This window comes from Phoca vitulina, unplaced genomic scaffold (genome assembly GCF_004348235.1).
Source record: "Phoca vitulina isolate PV1807 unplaced genomic scaffold, GSC_HSeal_1.0 scaffold7, whole genome shotgun sequence".
Taxonomy (NCBI): Eukaryota; Metazoa; Chordata; class Mammalia; order Carnivora; family Phocidae; genus Phoca; species Phoca vitulina.
The window spans coordinates 36,322,712-36,341,877 of NW_022589710.1; the positions used below are offsets into that span (position 1 = coordinate 36,322,712).

Consider the following 19,166-nt stretch of genomic DNA (forward strand, 5'->3'; position numbering starts at 1 on the left):
TGTTCCCTCTCTTGCTGTGTTTCCCTCTGTCAAATAAATAAATAAAATCTTAAAAAAAATAAAATCTTTAAAAATAAATAAATAGAATGCAAATATCTCTAATGAGACTTTAGTCTTTTCCTCATTTTCATTATTTAATACCTAAAAATCATTACTGCATTTATTCCTTTTCTAAGAACCAAAGAGGAGAATCAAAAAACAACTTAAGTTTTGGTGAATGAAAAGGGACAATAAACTGCTCTTCAGTCCTGGAATGAGAATGATAATGGAGACAAAGGACTTCTTAAGAATTTTATTCTTTGCTTTTATTTCCTTACCATTTTACGAATCTTACGCTCTATTAAAAACAAAGTTACTTAATGAGTTTCACTCATATTGCCTAAAAAACAGGTTACTATGTGGGCCAAACTGTACCTCTAGAAGCACAAACATATAAATCCTTCAATATCAGCTCAAACACCACCTCATTCCCTGATTCCAGCAAGGTGACGGTAATCTCCCTCTTTAACTCTTGTAGTGTATGATCTATATTTCAACTGTTATCTCATTCAATATTGTATTATGGAAAAATCTTATCTTTCCTACTACATTAAAGGTACCTGAGAGCAGGATCTATTTCTTTTTTTTTTTTTTAATTTTTTTAAACTAACATATAATGTATTATTTGTTTCAGGGGTACAGATATGTGATTCAACAGTCTTACACAATTCACAGCGCTCACCATGGTACTTACCCTCCCCAATGTCCATCACCCAGCCACCCCATCCCTCCCACCCAAGCAGGATCTATTTCTGGTTTATTTCTATCATCCCATAATGAGCACAAAAAATACACATTAAACAACTAAAGAACCCAACAGGAAAAGAAATTCCTTAATACAAAGTTAACTTATATGGATAATAGTACTGTTTTCCCAAATTAACCTTGTATAATAAAAATGTATTAGGAGACTAAAGTAAATAAAATACAGCAATATGACATAATTGTTCTGTGGTGGTAGGTTTGTACATGACTATTCTATTTTTTCTATGTGCTCATAAGATTTATCAATACCTCAAATTAGAAAGATATAGTATGCTATACTTCACTATGCTTCAGAAAGTAAAAACCATGAATTTTTACCGTATCAGGCACGAGAGAAAATTCCAAATCAAAGTTCACTTCCCAGAAGAAACCTGAATTGTCCAATCTGAGTGGCTGCCTTGCACAATTTGCCAGTAGAATGTTTGCACATCAAAGACGCTGTTTCTAGGTAAACGCATCACAGAGGTCCAAGGAAGGGAAAAGTCCTCCTTGGAGTGATGCAGTAAGGTCTATGGTTATTTCCCTAATTAATGAAGTGAAAACATAAAGTGGTTTTCATCCACATTAGTAAACTGAAGAACTCTTAAGAAAGTGATCCCACTGAAAGTAAACCTTCCAGTAAATCTTCCCTTTGTGAAATTCTTGAAATAGGTTAAATTTTTGTCTCCAATACCTACACCTCTTCAAGGGAGAAGTACTTTGAGAGGTGAAAGTGATTGAGTCAATCTGCTATTCCTAAAGCAGAAGATGATTTGTCTGAAACACTGATATTCTAATTCTTGGGAAATAACTTTTACTCTAGACAAAGTGTGCCCCTATTATGTATTCTTGATACCAGATGCTTATGATTATACTTCAAATATCATCTAATCTAGTGGTTCTCAACTCTGCCTGAACATTAGAGTCTCAAAGAAAACTTAAATAAATATTGATACCCTGATCCCACCACAAGTTCTGACTTGAAATTGGTCTACATTGGAGGCACGCATAATCTTTTCTCTTTAAAGCTACACAAGTAATTTTAATGTGACTTTAGGGTTGAGAATGACTGTTCCACTATCTTCATTTATAAATGATAAGAATGAGGCAGCGAGAAGTGACATTCATTGGAATGAGAGTAATAGTTAATAACTAAACTAGGAAAATATTCTTTTTTTCCCCTAAAAAGATTCTAAAAATTACATCCCCAAGCAGCAGGAATATAAGTATGAACACGACAGGAAATGTATTACAAAGCTTACATTCTGGTGGAAAAAGCGAACAAGTATATAAAAAAAAATCATTTTACAAAGTAATAGGTGTTGTGAATAAAATAGGCTAATATGACAGTTATAAGGTAAATAAGCAGGCAACTTTTGATAATATAGTCAAAGAAGGCCTGTTTTACATGTATTAACAAAAATTAACTCATATTATACATTTTATTGGATAACCTGCTTTCATCACTTAACAATGTGTGAAAGCTATCCTATACATCTATACACATCTATTACCTATCTATTGCTCCTTTAACAACTATATCCATCCTGATGGAGATTTTTTTTACTATTGAAATCAACACTGTGAGGAACACTTTGATACATATATCTTTGTGTTTATGTGTAAATATTACTCTAGGATAAATTCCTAAAAGTGGAATTACATGGTCAAAAAAAGCATATATTTGGGGTACCTGGGTGGCTCAGTTGGTTAAGTGTCTGTCTCTTGATCTCAGCTTAGGTCTTGATCTCAGGGTCGTGAGTTCAATCCCCACACTGGGCTCCATGCTGGGCACGGAGCCTACTTAAAAAAGGGAAAAAGAAAAAAGAATACATTTACCTTTCTTTTTTTTTTTTTTTTTTTTTAAAGATTTTATTTATTTATTTGACAGAGAGAGACACAGCGAGAGAGGGAACACAAGCAGGGGGAGTGGGAGAAGGAGAAGCAGGCTTCCCGCGGAGCAGAGAGCCCGATGTGGGGCTCGATCCCAGGACGCTGGGATCATGACCTGAGCCGAAGGCAGACGCTTAACGACTGAGCCACCCAGGCGCCCCATACATTTACCTTTCTGATAGATATTATCAAATTACCCTCAAAAAGTTTATAAAAAATGGAACTTCTGCAAAAAGGATATATTTTTTTTTCAAGCAAGTGCCAATAAGATCATTTGAATAAAAATATTTTGCCTTTCTATTCTCTGTGAAATGATCGATTCTCAATCTTTACTTGATTTGACCAATCCGCAATATATTTGAATTACCGCTTTCCCATAGAACACTTTCTTGACCTGTCTTTTAAAGCTGTCTGCCTTTGTGGTTTTCCTCATAACACACTGGACTCTGCTTTTCAATCTGCCCTCCTGGTTCCTCCTCATCTCCTTGAAAAAAACACTGAAGTGCCCTAGGGAATCAGTCCCTGGTCCTCTCTACCTACACCCATTCCCTTCATGGACTCTTACCTAATCTCATGGACTTAAATATTTCCATTTGGATGTCTAAGAGGCATCTGAAAACATCTAAAACTGGATTAAAACTCAAAACCTGCTCCTGCCACAGTGTTATCTTATTTCAACTCAATAAATGACAACTCCACTTTTGCAGTTGCTCAAGCCAAATCCTTTCTTTCATTCTCTTACACCCCTTTCTTTCATTCTCTTACACCCTCTTTTCATTCATTCACTTGAGCATTTCTGCTCAAGTCAGATTCCCCAGAGAAGCCTTTCTTACCACATTTCTAAAACAGTACTCTCCTGCCTCTTACCACCATTACCCATCCTCTTAGCTTGCCTATTTTTAAAAAATGACATGTCTCAATATCTAAAATTATACATTTCTTTAATTGATCACTGTTTTGCTTACCAGAATATTAGCCGCAGGCAGGAACTTTGTTGGTTCGCTATAGTCTCTCTAACACCTTGAGCAGTATTTTTTGTTAGCACAGTAGCCACTCAGTAACTATTTGCTCAAGGAATGAATGAATTATGTAGATCATACAAAGATATTATTATTATTGAAAACCAGGCTGTTGGGGCACCTGGATGGCTCAGTCGTTGAACGTCTGCCTTCGGTTCAGGTCATGATCCCAGGGTGCTGGGATGGAGCCCTGCATCCAGCTCCCTGCTCAGCGGGAAGCCTGCTTCTCCCTCTCCCACTCCCCCCTGCTTGTGTTCCCTTTCTCGCTCGCTCTCTCTCTGTCAAATAAATAAAAATAAAAAATAAATAAATAAAATAAAATAAGAAAAGAAAACCAGGCTGTTGAGCTGGCAAAGGCAATATATTTAGAGATGAAGGAAGGTTTGGGGCCTATTCCAGGCATAGCTATACAGCTTGGGCGAGTTATCCTTCAGTCTATTTCTCCATCTGTAAATTGGGGTTTTGCCATCTTCCTCAGCAAACAAGACACCTGAAATAGTCAATATCTATTTGGTACTATAAGCCACAGAAGTTTCACTACCTACCAGGAATTTACCAGGAACATTTGATTCAATTTTCCTCTTAGTTTTACTTGTTCTGGTCAAACACAATACAATGGCATGTGTTCAGAGGTCCTCATATTAAGTTATTATATTATATCACTATATTAAGTATTAAGTTGTGCTTTTTTTCTAATTTTTTTAAAATTTAAATTCAATTAATTAACATATAATGTATTATTGGTTTCAGAGGTAGAGGTCAATGATTCATCAGTCTTATATAATACCCAGTGCTCATTACATCACATGCCCTCCTTAATGTGCATCACCTAGTTACTCCATCCCTCCACCCCCCTCCCCTCCAGCAACCCTCAGTTTGTTTCCTGATTAAGAGTCTCTAATGGTTTGTCTGACCTCTCTGATTTCATCTCGTTTTATTTTTTCCTCCCTTCCCCTAAGATTCTCTATTTTCTATTTCTGTTTTGTGTCTTAAATTCCACATATGAGTGAGATCACATGATAATTGTCTTTCTCTGATTGACTTATTTTGCTCAGCATAATACATTCTAGTTCCATCCATGTCATTGAAAATGGCAAGATTTCATTTTTTGATGGCTGAGTAGTATTCCATTGTATATATACACCACATCTTCTTTATTCATTCATCAGTCAATGGACGTCTGGGCTCTTTCCATAGTTTGGCTATTGTGGACATTGCTGCTATAAACATTGGGGTGCAGGTGCCCCTTCGGATCATTACATTTGTATCTTTGGGGTAAATACCTAGTAGTCCAATTGCTGGGTCATAGGGTAGCTCTATTTTCTTTTTTTTAAATTTTATTTATTTATTTGACAGAGAGAGAGCACAAGTAGGCAGAGCAGCAGGCAGAGGGAGAGGGAGAAGCAGATTCCCCGCCAAGCGGGGAGCCTGATGTGGGACTCAATCCCAGGACCCTGGGATCATGACCTGAGTCGAAGGCAGCTGCTTAACTGACTGAGGCACCCAGGCACCCCTACGGTAGCTCTATTTTCACCTTTTGAGGAACTTCCATACTGTTTTCCAGAGTGGTTGCACCAGCTTGCATTCCCACCAACCGTGTAAGGGGGTTTCCCTTTCTCCGCATCCTTGTCAACATTTGTTGTTTCCTGACTTGTTAATGTTAGCCATTCTGACTGGTGTGAGGTGGTATCTCATTGAGGTTTTGATTTGGATTTCCCTGATGCTGAGTGATGTTGAGCATTTTTTCATGTGTCTGTCGGCCATTTGGATGTCTTCTTTGGAGAAATGTCCGTTCATGTCATCTGCCCATTTCTTGATTGGATTATTTATTCTTTGGGTGTTAGGTTTGATAAATTCTTTACAGATTTTAGAAACTAGCCCTTTATCTGATATGTCATCTGCAAATATCTTCTTCCATTCTGTTGGTTGTCTTTTGGTTTTGTTGACTGTTTCCTTTGCTATGCAAAAGCTTTTATCCTGATGAAGTCCCAATAGTTCATTTTTGCCTTTGTTTCCCTTGCCTTTGGAGAAATGTCTAGCAATAAGTTGCTGCGGCCAAGGTCATAGAGGTTGCTGCCTGCGTTCTCCTCAAAGATTTTTATGGACTCCTGTCTCACGCTTATGTTTTTCATCCATTTTGAGTCTATTTTTGTGTATGGTGTAAGGAAATGGCCCAGTTTCTTTCTTTTTTTTTTTTTTAAAGATTTTATTTATTTATTTGACAGAGAGAGACACAGTGAGAGAGGGAACACAAGCAGGGGGAGTGGGAGAGGGAAAAGCAGGCTTCCGGTGGAGCAGGGAGCCTGATGAGGGGCTTGATCCCAAGACTCTGGGATCATGACCTGAGCCGAAGACAGACACTTAATGACTGAGCCACCCAGGAGCCCCAGGAAATGGCCCAGTTTCATTCTTCTACATGTGGCTGTCCAATTTTCCCAACACCATTTGTTGAAGAGACTGTCTTTTTTCCATTGGATATTCTTTCCTGTTTTATTGAAGATTAGTTGACTAAGTTGTGTTTCTAATATGTCCACTTGTGCAAATTACCAGAAAAAAATTCATCAAAAATTCTTTAATTCTACTATGGTAGTGGTTGTACAAGTATGTAAATATACTAAAAATCATTCAGCTGTATACTTAAATTAGGCGAATTTTATGGCATATAAATTATACCTCAATAAAACTGTTAATAAAGCAAAAAAGAGATTCTCTAATTCCATACATGAGACTACTGTAAAATATCCTCAGAATTTAGAAATAAGGCAGAAGCACCTACCAAAAGTCCCCCTGCCCTCCCGCCCCAAAGAATAAAGTGCAAAAGATGAGCTCTGCCATTAGTGAAACACGCTACCCGAAAACATAGTTTATAAAAGAAACTCAGATGTTTGGTCAAATCCAAAGTGACCTGAATAAAATCGCTATCTCAAAGAGATATCTGCACGCTCATGATCATTACAGCATTATTTACAGTAACCAATATATGGAAACAACCTGTACCCGTGGAAGGAAGAATGGATAGAGAGAATGTGATACACAATCCTACCCACCCACCCACAAGATTATTCAACTATGAAAAAGGAAATCCTGCCTTTTAGGATAACGTGGACCTTGAGGGCGCCCGCGAAGTGAAGTAAGAGAAAGATAAATACTGTAAGATATCTATATGTGAAATCTGAAAAAGCCCACTTCATAGAATAGAATGGTGATTGCCATTGGGGGTAGGGATGTTGGTTAAAGGGTATAAACTTCCAGGTATAAGATAAATAAGTTCTGGGGATCTAATGTTCAGCATGGTGACTATAACTAACAATAGTTAAGAGAATAGATCTTAAATGTTATCGCCACACACAAAGCTACTGTAATTATGTGAGAGAATGGGGATGTTAATTAACCTTATTGTAATTATTTCATAATAATGTGTACCAAATCATCACATTGTATATCTTAAACTTACATACCTTATGTTAATTCTCTCTCAATAATACCAGGAAAGAAAATAAACAAAGTGCCCTGTACAACGTAACTTCAGAGCTATACTGGGATGACTGTAGCCTGAACACAGTAAGAACGCAGCTTGTTTCCTGGAGCAGAGCGGACAAACGCCCCATCTCAGTATGCAGAGTGGACGCCTGCTGGGGCGGGGGGGGGGGGGGGGGGGGGGGGGGGGGGGGGGGGGCAGTGTCTGCTTGGCTGGTGGCTCGGGGTTAGTTTACATAAGGCCCGCGTCCTCTCCAACCCCAGATCTGCGCGGGGAGCTGACAAAATCTAGGCTAGCTGGGCTGACGACCCTCCCCGCACTGACCGACCCCGAGATCACCCGGGCACTTGGAGCCGCCGGCTCCCCAGCTCAGAAGGGCCTACAACAGCTCGCCGGCTCCGACTATGGCCGAGCAGGCGTCACCCGAGATTTTAAAACGGTGACGGGCGCCACCCGGACCCTCCGACTCAGAGTAGTGGTGGGAGCCCACACCAGTCTGAGAGCGCGGGGGGGGGGGGGGGGGGGGGGGGGGGGGGTTAGAACGCCGGGAGGGAAGCCGCCTCAGGTCCTGCGGGTTTCAACTCTGCGGGCCACCCCTGAGCCCAACCTCGTACTGCGCGCGGGAGCCTGCCCAAAACTCTCCCAGGGAAGCCACGCCCTCATTCCCCGGGGCGACACCTTTCCCAAAGCCCAGGCGATCCCAGGAGACATGCCTGCCTCCCGCGCGCGCGAAACAGTTCTCCCGCGAGATCGCCCCTCCGGCTCCGCCCGCTGCTCCGCCCACGAAGGGCTGGGATCGAAACCCGACCCGTCTTCAGCGAGTTCCCCGCCCTACACGAAGGCGCTATCTGAAACGGCTTTTTCCACCAGCCAATCATTTCCGCCAGCCACTCATCACCGAGTTCCTCCATCTTTCCGCGGCAACCGACGGCCAAATCCCCGCTCTTCGCTACGTTAAGGCCTTCCGTCCTCCGGCCTGCGCACGCGCATCGACGGGGAAGGGGGTGGGAGGGGCGCAGGCGCAGAAGCAAGATCTCCGGGGGGCGGGGCGGGGGGAAGTAGTCCCTGAACACGTGGGTTGGGCTGTCCCGCGCGCCGTTGGAGCTAGTGGATCCTCAGTTTTGGTGGTGTCCATCGTGGGCAGCGGACTAATAAAGGCCATGGCACCGGCGGAAATCCTGAACGGGAAGGTGGTCTCCGCGTAAGCACCTGTCATTGTTGTTAGGGCATGTTGGGCTGCAGGCGAGGGTTCTGAACATAGTGTGCAGGTCCCTACGTTCCCATTTTTTTGCTGGAGGGACACATGTAGCGCAAGAGTAAGGCCAGCCGCGTGGGGAGGGAGGACATAGTATTGAACCCGTCACACCTGAAGATCGGTCCCCTGCAGTCAAAGAATGGGTCCTTGGGCACAGTCCGCGAGTTTCTAGAAGGGCTGCCTGGTGCCTGGGCCCGCTGGCTATTGTGTTTTGGACCAGTACTCTTAACCGGCCCGACTGTGCTCCCCAAAATGCAGCTGCTGACGGCTTTCTGCTAGAAGAGTGTGGTTGGGACTCTCTGAAGCTCCGTAGTCAGAACTCATTAAGGCAGTTTACCCCTCAACCTGTAATTCAGAGGTGAGGAGAAAGAATGAGGTGAAAAAGCTTGATAAGGTCATAAGGCTGATTAGTGATGGAGGGATTCCTTGTAGCCATGGCTTTTCCCACCACACTTGAGTCATCATTTGCTGAGGTGGAACCTAATAAATTTCCTTTTCTTTCAATTTCATGCCTAAAAATCTTGTCTCCCTTCAGGCCCTAGAGTTACTTTCAGATTTGGCTCTTGAGTCCTGCGACTGTTCCCTATTGCATTTGACCTCTGTTTGTTCTACCTCTACAGGAAATCTAAATGCTTAACTAGTGGACACGATTGCCAAACTTACTCCCAGGAAGTACACCCTGCTGCTTTTTGTCTGGGAGGTGACTAGTGGAGAAATACCAGAGTAGAAGAGGGAAGGATTTATCTTGTGTAACTCTCCTGGAGGTTGATCTTGGGACCGTTGACCTCACCAGTTACTTAGTAATTGCTGTAGTTGGCAATAGTAATTGTCCTGTGAACTTGCCAACTCTGTGAGTAAAGGTTTTTGAGTGTGTTAGGGAGTTGTTGTTGGTGAAACCCACCTGGGGCAAAATGATTTTTCCTGGAAGGTAAAGATGGTGGACAAAGAAGGTGAAATGTACAGTAAATGGTAGTGAATCTATCAAGTTGGTAAAGAGGAACTCCAGACATTTAGACTAGAAATCACAATACTTATATCTGAGTGCTTTTCAGCTTGTGCTGTGCTAAACTGCATTGTTTCTGCTTGACTTTGCTTTTTGTTTGCTTATAGTCAAACCTGCTCCCTTTACCAGTGGCTTTTTCTGATAAAGTCTTCCTTTTAGGGGCGCCTGGGTGGCTCAGTCGTTAAGCGTCTGCCTTCGGCTCAGGTCATGGTCCCATGGTCCTGGGATTGAGCCCCACATCCAGCTCCCTGCTTGGCAGGAAGCCTCCTCCTCCCTCTCCCACTCCCCCTGCTTGTGTTCCCTCTCTTGCTGTGTCTCTGTCTGTCAAATAAATAAAATCTGAAAAACGAACAAATAAACAAAAATCTTCCTTTTAAAAAGACTGTTTGAGGGGTGCCTGGGTGGGTCAGTCGTGTAAGCATCTGCCTTTGGCTCAGGTCATGATCCCAGGGTCCTGGGATCGAGCCCCACATCGGGCTCCCTGCTCAGCGGGAGGCTTGTTTCTCCCTCTCCCACTCCCCCTGCTTGTGTTCCCTCTCTCACTGTCTCTCTCTCTGTCAAATAAATCTTTAAAAAAATAAAAAGACTGTTTGAAGAGTTAATTTAGGCTTGCTTTCTTGCAGGCCACTGAGAATAGGTGCTCAAGGGATATGGTTTTGTTGAGTGAGAGCAAGTTAAATATGTTTGTTTGCTCCATAAAGGCAAATATATGCATTGTCTTGTTTATGTCTATATCCCAAACACCTAGAAACCTTTCACTCCTTAGTAGTTGTGTGGCTTTAAGCAATTTAGTTAACCTGTCTATACCAAAACTTCCTCAGATGTAAAATAAAAATAATATCTAGGCCATTGAATTGTTAGGAGAATTGAATGAATTTTTAGCTGAAGAGCATTTAGAATTGTTCCTGGCACATAATAAGTGTTCAATACATGTTAGCTGTGTTAATGCTTAGAAATGAGTTAATGGATACATGGATGATTGATTCATTACCTTTTTGACAGTGATAGCTGCCTTGAGGTCAATTTCAGTGGTTCTCAACATGAACTCACATTAAGGTGGCATTAAAGTCACTCAGGGAGCTTTTTGTTTTTATTTATTTTTTATTTAAATATGAAGACATAAGTGAGTGTGCCTATCACAAGTATACAACTCAATGAATTTTTTGCAACTGAACTTACCTGAGTAACCCAGATCAGGAAGTGACATTGGCACCCCAGAAGCCCTCCTTCCTATACGCTCCAGTCACCACCCCCCACAAAGGTAATCATTATCCTGACTTCTAATACTGTAGATTAATAATGCCTGTCTTTGAACTTTATATAAATAGCATTGTACAGTATAGACTTCTGTGTCTGGCTTCTTTCAATTAACATTGTGTTTCTGAGATTATTTCATATTGCATGTAGTTGTAGTTCATTTATTCTTATTGCTGTATTGTATTCTACTATATGAATTTGCCACTATTTACTCATCCGTAGACATTTAGTTTCTAGTTTTTGGTGGTATGAGTTGTAACTGCTATGAGCATTCTTTTTCTTTCTTTCTTTTTTTTTTTTTTAAGATTTTATTTATATGAGAGAAAGTGCGAGCAGGGGGAAGGGCGGAGGGAGAGGGAGAAGCAGACTGCCCTCTGAGCTGGGAGCCCATCATGGGACTTGATCCCAAGACCCCAAAATCACCACCTGAGCTGAAGTCAGATGCTTAATTGACTAAGCCACCCAGGCGTCCCATGAGCATTCTTTTACATGTCTTTTGGTGGGACATATACACATTTCTGTTGGTTACATATCTAAGAGTAGAATTGTAGAGTAGTAGGACAAAAATGTATGATCGGTTTTAGTAGAAATTGCCAGTCTTTCCAAGATAGTTTTGCCAATTTAGTCTCATAGGGTACTTGTGAAAAATATCAGTGCTTGGGTGCCCACACCAGACTGTTTTAATTGGAATTGCTAGCAATAAACCACTGCATTCAAATATTCCCTAAATCTTTTAAAAGCTCATTTCTGTGATTCTAATGCATCCTGAAAGTTGAGAACCACTTATTTAAAACCTTAGATATAAATCTAGTTCTCATCATTGAAGTATGGTAGTGATTTGGTTATAAGGATTGAAAGCATTTTCTGGGAAAGACTGTTCCAGTACTAGAAGGGCAGCAGCCTGCTCAGAGTTGACTTGGCTTACCTTTTAAAGCGATCAGTTAGTTCCTACTAACACAATTTTAGACTAAGGTCTCTTTGTACTTACAGAAGATCTTTCTTTCATGTGTTAATAAAATGGCTCAGAGACTGCTGTACCTTGGCACTTTGACCTTCATGGAGAGTTTGACTCCAGGAGGTGGTACTAGTCACAGTTCCTCAGAAAGAGGGAGCTTTGGAAAGGGGGACAGCCTTCTTGGCTCATGGGGTCATGCAGTACCCCCCAGCAACTTGTGCTGAGGCTGCAACAGGCTTCTGATTCTTGGGCTATGGCTCTGGGGGAATCTGAACAAGAAGGTACTTCTTACAGCTTGAGTAGGTTGGACTCCATGTGCAGGCTCTGGGCAGGGTGTCTCCACCTGTCCTCTTTTACTAGGTCAGGGACACTCTTGAGGGGAAAGGTAAATGAACTTCTTACATGGCAACCAGGGATCCTGGAGTCCAGGGAAGGGGTCCCCTATTCTCCAAGTTTGCAGGTCAGCTTTCTTGGTTGCCCGCAACTGTTGGTCCTCCCTAGGGATCACTTTGCAAGCCTTCAAGGGCCCTGGGCAGTCTCTTCCCTGATACAGTGTTTGAACTGTAAAATTTCTTACTTGGAGGGAGAAAGAGTGGGACAGGTCATGAGTTCCACAGTCAGAATTTCTCCAAAACCCAGTTCACTCAGTCCATCCCATCCTGCAGCTCAAAGTGATGTGATTTGGCCAAAGGTCACTAGGCTGGTTAATGGCACAGGTTCAGCTGGGACGAAGTCTTCGCCCAGTACATGGTGTTTTTCACTCTGTCAGGCACTTACTACTTTGCTAAAAGGAATTTTGTAAACTAATCTTTTCTTTGCAACAGTCTTCCTTTCACTGCCATGCTTCCCACTCTGCTGAGAAAGACCATCCTTGAGTTTGGTCTACTTTTATTCTTCTTCCTTTGTACCTTCCTCGGAGCTAGGACTAGACAGAGTTCATCGTTCCAGATTCCATCTCTGCCTGTTCTACCCTGTGGGAAATCTAGTTGCCCAATTATCTCCCTTTGGAAGGAACACCCCCATTTCTCCCTTAAGGGGAATTCTAAGACTGTATCCTAAGTTTGACAGTTGGGAGAGATCTGAGGTTTAGAGGCAAGTGTGTGTCATTCTGGGTATTTATTCACTTTTTCAACAAATACCTGTGTGTCTTCTGTATGCAAGCACTCTTCAGAGCCTAGAGACTATGGCAGTGAACAAAATAGCCCAAGACCCTACTTCTGGAGTTTGCGTCCTCTTAGGTAGACAGAGACAATAAAATAGGTACAAAAATGTGAAATGGTGAAACGTGCCAAAGGGAAAACCAGAGTAAGGAAGAGGAACAGAGATTTCTGAAGCATGGGGGGATTGTAATTTTAAATATGGGAATTAAGCTCATACTTATCGGAAAAGTGACTTTAAGGCAAATATTTGAAGGTGGTGGCGCTGGGGGCCTACCAGTGTTATGGGGAAGGGAGTTCCTGACTAAAAACACGGCCTGTCCATGACCTCACTGGTTAATAAATGACTGCCTTGGGGTCAACAGTGATGGCCCCAGAGAAGCCTGAACAGAGTTGCTGAGTGAAGTACACTGTCATTGGTGGTGAGAGCCCACCCTGGCTTAACAGAGGTGTCATTCTAAGAGATTATTCATAGGGGCTGCGCCTGGGTGACTCAGTCAGTTGGGCATCTGCCTTGGGCTCAGGTCATGATCCCAGGGTCCTGGGATCGAGCCCCGCATCTGGCTGCCTGCTCCGAGGGGAGTCTGCTTCTCCCTCTCCCTCTGCCGTTCCCCCTATTTGTGCTTGTGCTCACGCTCACTCTTTCTGTCAAATAAATAAGTAAAATATTTTTTAAAAAGAGAGATTATTCAAAGGAGTGGAAATTAGATGGAAGAACCACCCTGGTCTGGTTTTTAGGCTAGAAATTACAGTTCTTCACTATGTGTTCTTTTCAGAGTGGGCCCTACTGAATCTTCTGTGATTTGTTTGCCCTTCCCTTCTCTTTGTTTGCTATACTGGAGTCCTCCATTGGTGGCATTTTTCTTGGTCAAGTCTTCTTTCTGGAAAGACTGGTTGTGAAGAGACAGGGGTTTGCTGCTTGTCAGGTCAGTGAGAGAAGGTGCTCTTAGTTTTTGTAGATTGAGCAGAGCAGGTTGGATAAGTCTGTAAGCTTCCTGCGGGCAGTATCCCCAGAGCTAGATACAACACTGCCCTCTCTGGGGATCCCTGGGTAACTTAGTTTACCTCTTAGTGCCTTAGTTTCCTCATCTGTATGTTGGAGTAGTAATGGCCCCTAATTCATAAGGTTGTTGAAATTAAGTGAGTCATTACTTGTAAAGCATTTAGAGCATTCCGTGGCACATAGTAAGTTTTAATGAATTGGTCCTTAGGAAGTACCTGTTGAATAAACAAGTCGTGTTTGTATTTATTCAGGCTGTATTTTTGGCAGCTGGCTTACAACCTTGAACCTTAAAATTAGAATTTATCCTACTGGTCAAAGATAAAAATGGAACCATGCATGGCTATACATTTAGCTCCAGGGCCAGAACTCTTTCTGGAAACAGAATTTGCTCATCACAGGGAAGGGCTACTAAATGTTGATAAGCTTTTTATTTTGTCCTGTAGATAAAATATCCGTAGACTCTACTGTGCTTAAAAAAAATTTGCCTATAATGAGATCCAAAGTGCAAGCCTTTCACAAGTTATCTGGAACCTTGAATGCCCAAGCTGGCTTGAGTCTGGGAGCCTTGTAGGGGAGCAGGTGGGACCTTGTACAAGGTTGTAAATAGCCAGGCTCTGGAGTATAGTTACCCCTGGCAGAGTCTGGAGCTGGCAGTCGACTTCTGTGACCAGAGCACCAGCGAGGGTCCTGACTGAGGACGTGGCCAAAAGTAAATGTCCTCATCCATCAGGAAGGTTGGCGTCAGGCAGCTTGGGATTTGGACAGTGGGGCTTTGAGTAGGGGCGTGTGTTGTCCCCTATGTATCTCCATTTGCATGAAGAATCCTCGGGAATGGGGCGCCTGGGTGGCTCAGCTGTTAAGCATCTGCCTTCGGCTCAGATCATGATCCCAGAGTCCTGGGATCGAGCCCCACATCGGGCTCCCTGCTCCGTGGGAAGCCTGCTTCTCCCTCTCCTGCTCCCCCTGCTTGTGTTCCCTCTCTCGCTGTGTCTCTCTCTGTCAAATAAATAAAATCTTTATTAAAAAAAAAATCCTCTGGAAGAAGGATTATCAGCCTGGCCTAACATGGAGGAGGGTCCCTGGAGCAGAGGGTTAAAGGCTCCCTCCCCTTTCATTGACCCTGGTAGGGGCTGGGCAGGGTGGAGATGAAGGCTTTGTGTGGCCAGGGCAAGTCAGTCAGCCTCACTTTCCTGTTCCATACTGTGGGGGGTGGCGATAGCCATGTTTATATCCTGGGGTTGTGGAGAGGATTCAGAGCACACAGGGAACATGCCTGTGTGCTACTGTAGTCGTGACCGATTCTCTGACATCTGATCCACAGTGCAGAAAGCCCCAAGCACCCCTGCGCCGTGCAGTTCGCTCCCCCTGCTACTTTCCCGTAAGGCGTCTCCTGGCACCCTATAAATCCATGAGTTTGAAGGAGTGAGTGGCTAACAGGGCCACAGGCAGGATCCCTCAGCCACCCGGGCCACCTCGCCAGAAGGACTAACGTGACCAGGAGTTAGAAGGCTGGTGGCAGGGACTCTATAGTGCCTTCTCCTGCCTTGCCAAGGGCTTGCCGCTCGCTTGCTAAAAGGAATTGCAAGCTTGTATCCACTGGATTTGGCTCTTCCTGTTAGGAGATGAATGGACTAATTAATCTGTTTGGAAGGTTTCCAAACTGCTTCTCTTCAGAAAGTCATTTTCAAGGTTGGAGATAGTCAAACCTTCTTGCTTTGTTAGCTAAGCTTTTTTTCTTTGCCCCCTTGATGAAAAGCTCTTCCCCTGGAGCCTGGGTAGGAGAGGTACAGCTTTCAGTTGCTGGTGCTTGAGGAGTATGAGGAAATAAGGGAGTGTTTCTGTAAAAGGTTTTGCCAGAGCCTGTAAGAAATTTATCTTCACTGACTTAACATGATAAACGGTCTTTCATTTTGGCACCCAACTACTAGTCCCTGTTTATTTAGTAAGCAGCCTTTTAGACCTAAGCCCTTTTAAGACCAAGGTTTTCCTTTAGCCTTCTCTAAAAGCAGAAAGCTCAGGTGAGGCTTTTCTCAGATAAGAGCTCTTAGCCTGCTCTTCCCCTCCAAGTGGAGGCCCCCAGTCTGCCACCTTCTTTCCACATTCCCCTTGGATGATGATCCAGAGGCCTGCTTGGGACTTGGGGCCATCATCAGCTCTGATGGCCAGATCTGTGGTTAATAGTGAGACTAATTCTGGGTGTTTGGCTCTCACTTACAGATCCTCATACTTGGGGCTATCATCCCATGATGTCTCATAACTTGCTACCAACTAATGCTTACAAAATGGTGGCCTAGAGGCCAAATATAGTTATATGTTTTGTTGGGCTTACGGTTATTTTTAAAAATTAGATTACTTCCCAACACATTTATGTGTGTAACTATACTCCCAAATCTGGATGCCTGACTTTTTGAAAGGAGATGGAAGCTTAGCAATGCTGTACTCTCTATTCTTAATGTCACCAATTTGTTGGATCGGAGTAGAAGCTGCCCTCTCTCCCATATGAGGGGAGATGGAGGTGGGACTGCATTGTTCAGGAATCCTACCACACCTGGTTGTATTCACCTGAACTCTGACTCTATTCACCTGAACTCATTCACCTCTGAACTCTCAAAAAGGTCTCTTTGTGACCTTTCTCTAATGCACTTTTTTTCTCTCTCTAACGCACTTTTAATCCACTTTTAGATTCCTACCTTTTATGAAACCTTTCTTGATCAGTTCAACCTAGTTTCCCAGCTCCGTTTGTTCCTTCTAGATCAGTGGTTCTCAAATGGGGCCAGTTTTGTCCTTTTCTCCACCCCAGGGCGCATTTGGATGTGTTAGGAGACATTTTTGGTTGTCATATGGGGAGTGGCTGTGTGTTAGTGGCATCAAGAGGTAGAAGCCAGGGATGCTCCTACTAAACATCCTACAATGTACAGAAGAGCCCCCCCCCCGCCCAACAAAGCATATCTGGCCCAAATGTCAGTAGTGCTAGACTGATAAACCCTGATCTAGAAACTTAAGGTAAGTAGTTATTTTAGGATTGTGTATATGGATGACCTGTACACTCACTGGGAATTAGCAGACTCATTAGAAATTTATACCATTTAGCCATATTCATGTCATAAATATCAGGTAATTTACCTTCCTTAGGTCTTTGAGAGTTTGAGAGAATTGGGTGCAAGAATTTTACATTATAAATTTTTATTGGAGCATAAAATAGATTCACATTAAGCTTTCAGATATGTATTTGAGGTACCTGTCAAGTTTAGTATATATTTACATTAATTATAATTCTTATTTTAAATATTCTTCAACATAATGAAGGAAAGTACTGATATTAGTTGACTGTTGTGTATACTGATATAATGTAGCTGTTACTATTTTGTCACGTAGCAGTGAAAACAATCAGTTTTTGAAAGAAGGTAATTTAGTCTTTAAATATGACTTAACTAGGAATTTGAAATATATGTATTTCTTGGAACACTAGGTGGCCTCATAATCACAATGGATTTTACAAGGAACTACGTGGTTTTTTAAAAAAATCTGAAGTATTTTTTAGCAGTATAAAAGTTGTTACAGGGGCACCTGGGTGGCTCAGTCGTTAAGCGTCTGCCTTCGGCTCAGGTCATGATCCCAGGGTCCTGGGATCGAGCCCCATATCGGACTCCCTGCTTGGCGGGAAGCCTGCTTCTCCCTCTCCCACTCCCCCTGCTTGTGTTCCCTCTCTTGCTGTGTCTCTCTCTGTCAAATAAATAAATAAAATCTTTAAAAAAAAAAAAAGTTGTTATGGACAAATGAAATAAAACAACAAATGAACAACATGAAAATAAAGCAAATAAAACATTTGTGTTGTACCACACTGTTAAAATCTTACAACAATAATCTATTTCTTGGGGGAAGAAGCAAAAGAAATGTGTGTCCTTTAGAAAAGCCCTACATACTGAAGATGAATGTCCTTCCTTTTTCTCTGATCAGTTACTAAAGGTTTATTCTGTGTACCTTTGAGAATCATTTGAGAATTACTCTAAGCTTGTGCTACATTTCAGTGTTAACTGAGGCAGCTTTATTTTCATCATGTAGATTTCTTAGTCAATTGGTTAAATACCCTTTACTGCTTCCTTTTTCCACCTATAGCTCTGTTGATTCAAGTACCTGTTGGGTTATTTTAGCAGTGCTTTTTTTTTCTCAGTCATAAAATGTCCAAAATTTGAAAATGAGCCATCATGTTAAAGAATGAGTTGTAATTTGTAGTGGACTTTTCAGGAATAATTGTATAAGATTTTGGGCAAAAGAGATCTGGGTGACTATTTAAGGGTATTAGGACTCTTCGGGGGTAATGTGATTCTATAGGGATGTGCACCTTCAACTTTTATTGATTAGGCTCTTTTACAACTGTATGTGACAGAAGTTGACTTGGAGAAAACCAAAAGTTATGCACATGACTCTTGTCTGTAGAGATTCGAACACATTTTGACAGGTTGAAATAGAAATGATTTCTACCTTGATTTTCGCCTGTTAGAAAAAAAAAGATAACCCCAAACGTTGCATTTTATTGGCCAATAGCAGTGCTTCTCAACCTTGGATGCCATTAACATTTGGGCTAGATCACCGTTTGCTCTCTTGTGCATTGTAGGATATTTCGTTGCGTCTCTGGCCTCTACCCACTAGATGCCAGTAGCGACTTAGTTAAAACTGCATCTGTGTCTGTATCTAATTGGCTATGATTATTTTACTAGTATCAGTCTAACAGGACCAGAGACTGTAATGGTTTATTGCTACTTTGTCTCACCACATTCACTGGCACTCTAGTACAGATTTCTCCTACATTGAGATTGAGATAGATCTTCTCTTAGGTTTTAGAGAATGTTGATGCAGGATGGTGAGACTCTGGCATTCAGAGGTCTGCTATTCAGGGATCAAGGGAGTCTTTACAAGTGCCTATTTCTGCCTCACTTTGCCCCAGAATCTTTACCAGGATAGTGTGACTCATGGGCCATGGCTAGAAATCAAGACATCTGCAACTCAAGGAAGTTTCTACTGATTTAGGGGGTTTCAGTGATTCAGAAATTGTTCTAGCATTTTAACTACTGGAAATAAGGAACTATAAAAACTGAAGAGTTTTCTACCACTTAACTCATCACAGCTGTCTGACCCTAGAAGAAAGGTCGATGAGGGAAGGAGTGTTAACTTTTCTCTCGGTGTATGTCTTTCATAGTTTCTTAGCTTCAGGCATGCTTGACACTTGACTTTTGTTATTCCCATTTCATTTGAGTTCTTCAGTTAGTAGCCATCCCAGAAAACCAAGGCAGGGAAAAATTTTTAAGGGACCATGGAGACCTAATTCAACTGTCTTGATTTTTTTTCCTTGCTAGAGCAGAAAA

General features: G+C 42.2%; 1 protein-coding gene across 2 annotated transcripts in view; it reads left to right on the forward strand.

The window, feature by feature from the left end:
* Positions 1–8,230: 8,230 nt before the first annotated feature.
* MTHFD1 (methylenetetrahydrofolate dehydrogenase, cyclohydrolase and formyltetrahydrofolate synthetase 1) overlaps positions 8,231–19,166 on the forward strand; it is a 62,652-nt gene continuing 51,716 nt past the window's right edge. For both annotated transcript variants that reach the window (XM_032405284.1, XM_032405283.1), the window contains exon 1: positions 8,231–8,374. In XM_032405284.1, the coding sequence (XP_032261175.1) occupies positions 8,334–8,374 (41 nt within the window). In that variant the 5' untranslated portion in view covers positions 8,231–8,333. The remainder of the gene's footprint in view (positions 8,375–19,166) is intronic.